This window comes from Bombina bombina, chromosome 6 (assembly GCF_027579735.1).
Source record: "Bombina bombina isolate aBomBom1 chromosome 6, aBomBom1.pri, whole genome shotgun sequence".
NCBI classification, from domain to species: domain Eukaryota; kingdom Metazoa; phylum Chordata; class Amphibia; order Anura; family Bombinatoridae; genus Bombina; species Bombina bombina.
Window position 1 is genome coordinate 39697157 of NC_069504.1, and position 6000 is coordinate 39703156.

At 36.9% G+C, this 6000-nt stretch overlaps 1 protein-coding gene across 1 annotated transcript in view; it reads right to left on the reverse strand.

Annotated features, from left to right (window-relative positions):
• Positions 1-5463, reverse strand: part of LOC128662571 (uncharacterized) — a 249132-nt gene extending 243669 nt beyond the window's left edge. The window contains exon 1 of the mRNA XM_053716379.1: positions 5328-5463. Coding sequence (XP_053572354.1) covers positions 5328-5382 — 55 coding nt within the window. The 5' untranslated portion in view covers positions 5383-5463. The remainder of the gene's footprint in view (positions 1-5327) is intronic.
• Between the last annotated feature and the right edge of the window lie 537 nt (positions 5464-6000).

Consider the following 6000-nt stretch of genomic DNA (forward strand, 5'->3'; position numbering starts at 1 on the left):
CTTGTATGTGGATGATCTTCTACTATTTCTGTCCAAAACAAAGTCCAGCATACCTCGTGTGCTAGAGACAAATTAATTTAGTACGTTTTCTGGCTATAAAATCAATCAAAACAAATCTGAATTACTATGGATCGGCCAAAAGAAAGATAGCCTAAGACATTTCCCTTTTCAAATAGTAGACCATATTAAATATCTGGGGATTTACTTGTCTAAAAACACTGCCTCATGGTATGCACTAAACTATACTAAATGTTTTGGTGAAGCCAAAATTATGATGGGGAAATGGAAACCACTTCCAATCTCCCTGTCAGCAAAAATTGCACTATTGAAATTCTTTTTATTTCCACGGTTGTTAAACTTAATACAAAATCTTCCAATATTTATAAAAAGTATAGATTTAAGACAATTTAAGAAGTTATGCACAGAGCTTTTGTGGGGGAAGAGGAAGGCACGCCTATCTAGGCATATCTTGGAACAGGACAAGGAATTTGGAGGATTTGGGTTGCCGAATATCCAATTTTTTAATTGGGCTACCATGGTTAAGATTGCAGCAGATTGGATAACCGAGGCAAATCACTTTTCCTTTCTAGAGATAGAAGAGGGAATGATTAAACCATTTACTTTAAAAGCCGCCTTACATATCACTGCAAGTAAACTGCCAGCAACTATTCGTAATTTGAGAGTCATTCAAAATGTGGTGCTAGCATGGCAGAGGTTCTGTGGGGAACTAGAGATACAATATAGTTTTACTAAATACCTTCCCATCTTGGGGAACACTGAGTTTGTACCTGGTCTTAACCCCGGGATCTTTCAAGTATGGTTCCGGAAGGGATTCAGATATGTTCATCAATTACTTCACCAAGATACCAAAATTATCAAAACATTTTAACAAATTAGAAGAGAATTCGACCTCCCAAGACATCACTTTTACATCTATTAACGAATTAGACACTATCTTACTCAAATTACTCCAAAACATAATAATGGGGATATGGGAACAGTGGAAATGGGTATTAGTTTGTTTAGGAATGGATACTATTCAATCTCGAGTTAGTATAAAGTAATTATGTTAAAACAAGGGCAGCGATATTTAGAATCTATTTTGTCCAGATGGCAGGCTATCCTTGGTGAAGCAGAGATTGATATTAGGAAAAGTATCCAGCTAGTAGGTAATAAAAATATGATTTTTGTTACATTGTTGTTTTCAAAATAAATGGTAAAAAAAAAAAAAAAAAAAAAAAAGTCTAAATAAGATTGGTTTAAAAGGGACACCGAACCCAATGTTTTTTCTTTCATGATTCAGATAGAGCAGCAATTTTAAGCAATGTTCTAATTTACTCCTATTATCACATTTTCTTCGTTCTCTTGCTATCTTTATTTGAAGAAGGCATCTAGGTCGTTTTTTGGTTCAGTTCTCTGGACAGCACTTTTGTATTGGTGAATGAATTTATCCAAAAGTGGTCCGGCATCTACACTTCCATTCTTGCATTTCAAATAAAGATACCAAGAGAATAAAGAAAATTTAATAGGGAGTATATTAGAAAATTTCTTAAAATGTCTGAATCACGAAAGAAAACATTTGAGTTCAGTGTCCCTTTAATCCAGATCCCTTAAAATGCAGAATTGAGTGATACACTCAGCACAGCATCAGCCAGTAACAGACACGTGCACACCCACACAAAACCATTAGATACTCGTGTACTACAACTTCCTCTCTAGGGGCACAAAAATGAAGCAGGCGCATAATCTCACCACCATTAGCAGAGACACATGATCTGTGCATTGTATATGGCTGAGACACTATAGCACCTGGGTTCTCACTCTGTGTAACCCAGGGGCACTAGGACACCAGCACTCAGTTCTACCCTGAAGCACACTAACAGGTTAAACTATTTCCCTGCCTGATCAGCTGCTCAATGTCACTGACTCACCTGTGGTCTTTGGTTCTGGTTGGTTAGTGACATTGGAGGACTGGAGTTGAGAAACACCAATACAATGTGTATCTCAGGGAAGGTAGCCGATAAAGTGTATAGCACTCAGTGAAAAGGTATCAGACGTGCCAGATATAGTCAGTGAAATAGCACAAGGAAATGATTCCATGGTATGGGTTCTACACCCATATATGTAACAATCACAGGAGCCTGAGCTGTGTACGTGAAGTTAGGGGCGCACATGCAGTAAGATGAATACAACATTAAATAATTGTCTGCATTTCTCTTTCATTATTATTTGTTGCTCTAATATTTCCAAAGATTTGCTGCAACTGTATTCAGTAAAACTTGATTTTATATAAATTCCTGAAAACTATATCTGATGCCAGTTTGTACCGTTTTGGGATATGCACGCTTGTCTCATTTACGGAAACCTAATAGTTGCGGTATTCCAATTTAATACTATTATCTAATTTGCTTCATTCTCTAGAAATCCTTTTGTTGACGAAAAAGCAAAGCACATGGGTGAGCCACCAATCAGCAGCTACTGAGCCTATTAGATAAGTTTTTCAACAAAGGCTACCAAGAGAATGAAGAACATTAGATAATAGAAGTAAATCGGAAAGTTGTTTAAAATTGCATGCTCTATCTAAATCATAAAATAAATGTGGCTTTCATGTCCCTTTAAGGTGACCAGATTTCCCAGACCACAAATTCAGCACACTTCAAATACTGATATTTAATAATAAAAAAATAAAAAAAATTTAAGAAATTATGAATGTAAAAATATAGTAAAAAAAATATTGTTAAGATTACAATGATTGGAACAAATAAAGGGGACTTCCAGTCATGAAGTATAAAATACTTCATGCTGAAAGTTCCTTTGTTTGAAGCGATCGCCGTTCTGAGCTGCTCAGGCTGAGAGGTGACGTTTTCAGCTCTTAGCCAATAGACATGCGGGAAATCCAGCTTGGCGACTGCAGGAACGCATGGCTATTGGCTAAGAGTCGGAAACATCACCTCACAGCAAATAGCGTTCTGCTGCGACGAACGCTTGAGACAAATAAAGGAGCTTTCTACATGAAGTACGTTATACTTCATGAATGAAAGTCCCCTTTATTTGTTCCAATGGTAAATCCTAGTATTTCACAAACGCTAGGGATGACTCGCTTTAAACTGTTCTTCTTGATTTAAATTTAGGCAGATGAGCTGCTGTATTTTTCATCACTGAATTTTCTTATGTAGATCTGTCTTTATCTGAAGCATCAGAAACAAGTTTCATCACGCCAGACTTTAGTCACTGACATGTATGTATGTGCGTGTATATGTCTGTGTGCGCGCGCATGCATTTTTGTGTAATACCAAGTGATTTTCTCTCTAAATATTGCATTTCCACCCATTTTAAACACCATTGCGGTTTCCTTTATTTTCTTCCATAAAAAGTTGGCACCCCTACACTGGGCTAGCAGGTTTTGCTGACAGATGGACAGCAGTGTGACTTGTTTTATAAACAGTGAAGCACAACAGCAAAATAAGTAGTAACTGCAACTTACATGAGAAAGGTAGAAAAATCCAATCTGCTCTGCCTTAACAAGGAATTCATTTTCAGTTTTGCCGTTTGTAAAAGGACACCACTATTACATGCAATGCTCTGTTTAGCTTACAAATAACATGTAACAAGCACAGTGGTTAACTATGCGTTTAACCTCTGCAAAGTGGTAAAGAAAATATTTAAATCTGTAAATAAAATGTTGAAATATAAAAGTGCAAAAAGTGTCTTGAAAAAACGGTTTTCTGATTGACTGGATAACCAATGTCAAATTATCTACAGTGACCCTGCACCCCTATGTTTCTAAACCCCGCAAAGTGGTTAGACACATAGAAGAGGCAATACCCAGGACCCACAGAGCACTATTCATCCTAAGCTAAAGCACTGTACACAGCTGGGTTGTGCCACTAGCACTGCTGATTGGATCATCTGCATTTTCCCCTCAGGACCAGCAGTGCTCTGAGGGTCCAAAACAGTAATTTGAAGAAATAAAAAAACAAAATTTACTATTGGTCAAGATATATAAACCAGAAAATAAACGTAAATCCATCTAAATCTACACAATGTTCCAATCCCTTCTGTTTATGACATGCCCATTTAACCATACAGAGGTCTAACACTGAAAAAGAAAAACCTATATTTGTTGGAGGTCTCTATGCAAGTATAGTACTTTATATAGAAGAGACTAACAGTAACATGTTGAGATCCTGCATTAAATTGCAAAGCATATACAAAGCATTAAACCATATACCTCTCATACACTGAGTTGTGCTATCAGATACATTTAAAACTAATCAGGATTGCGCTCATTTAAAAAGATCCTCGTGATTGTTATAAAGAATACAACTGGGACATATAGAACTAATCAGTGACTACTTAGGATCAATATCCTCTATTGTACCAGACAAGTGTATTATAAGTCGTGTGATCACTGGGCTGACATAGCTACATTTGTATTTCTATATAAACATCAGCAAGCACAGTTTACTAAATATGAAAAAAAAAAAGCATTGCTCTCTCCTGTATAATTAGTTGTCTAAAATAAAAACACAAACTGCAACAAACCAGATCATATAAATGCAGATGCTCCATACATTATGCTATAAGTGAGTCAAACCATGTATGGGCCTGGATACTAAACTGGGGGGCATCTGTGCCATATTTGATGCAGAAACCACTGGAGTGAAACAAAGAGAGGGTTAACTGTATACTGACATATGTGCATATAAAGGGTTACGCAACCAAACGTTTAGGACCCGGTACCACCAGAGTGAATAAAATAAATAAAAATAAAACTTTTTGAAACCATCAGTAATTTATAGAACATTGTTATAATATTACTTTCCTTAATTATAAAAACAATTAGAATTGAGACTATGGAAGAATTTGTTTCTCTTACTAATCAAACAGTTAATCAATTTATAGATCTGAGGTGCCTGAATGTGTGCAGATGATAAGCTACACCCATAACACTCAGTGCTAATCTCTAATAAGCAATAGGTGCAGCAGGTGTGCTGGTAATTAAACACATAACTATAATAATGTAATAACCCCATATGATACAGATCTAGTGATAGTTTGCACCGTATGGAGCCTACAGATCTAGTGATAGTTTGCACCGTATGGAGCCTACAGATCTAGTGATAGTTTGCACCGTATGGAGCCTACAGATCTAGTGATAGTTTGCACCGTATGGAGCCTACAGATCTAGTGATAGTTTGCACCGTATGGAGCCTACAGATCTAGTGATAGTTTGCACCGTATGGAGCCTACAGATCACACTAATAAAATAAAATCGTTGCATTTCTTCTTGGCAAGTAAAGGGTAACACCTAGTTTATTTCTCACCGAAGGCATCATGTGTGTTCCTCCTGCGCCGCACATAATCCGCATCCTCTGCCATGTTTGGGAGCCTGGTGCTGATGCTGGCGGAACCTACACCAGCTCCTCTCTCATACACCGCCAGCCGCGGCGCTCACTAGAGGAATTTAAAAATCTAAATGCTTTTGGTGCGCATGCGCAGTATTTATAACCTCTTGGCATGCTGGGAATTGTAGTTCTTGGGTGCAGTATAGCTCGTTTTTATTTTAAAACGTTTCATTGCTAGTAATAATCTATTGTACCACAGACATATTTCTTTCATATCCTTTGTCTCACAATGGGCCTATTAATTATTAAATTCCCACACCGGATTTACTACAACCATCTACCTCATGCCTTTATTAACTCTTCAGTAAGTTTAACATGTTTACAATCACCAGTAAAACCTCAGATCGCCCTTTGTTAGCAGACTTATGATTTGCACCTGACATTACTGATCACCTCTCTCCCTGTGATCCTTTTGATTTTTTTTTATGTATCTGTATTTTTTTTAAAAAGGAACATGTGTGTAGGTGATGTACAATGACACTTACAGGGATATGAAACCCAAACATTTTCTCTCATAATTCAGATAGTAGAGCATGTGATTTTAAACAACTTTCCAATTTCCTTCTGTTCTCTTATTTGTTTCATTTATTGG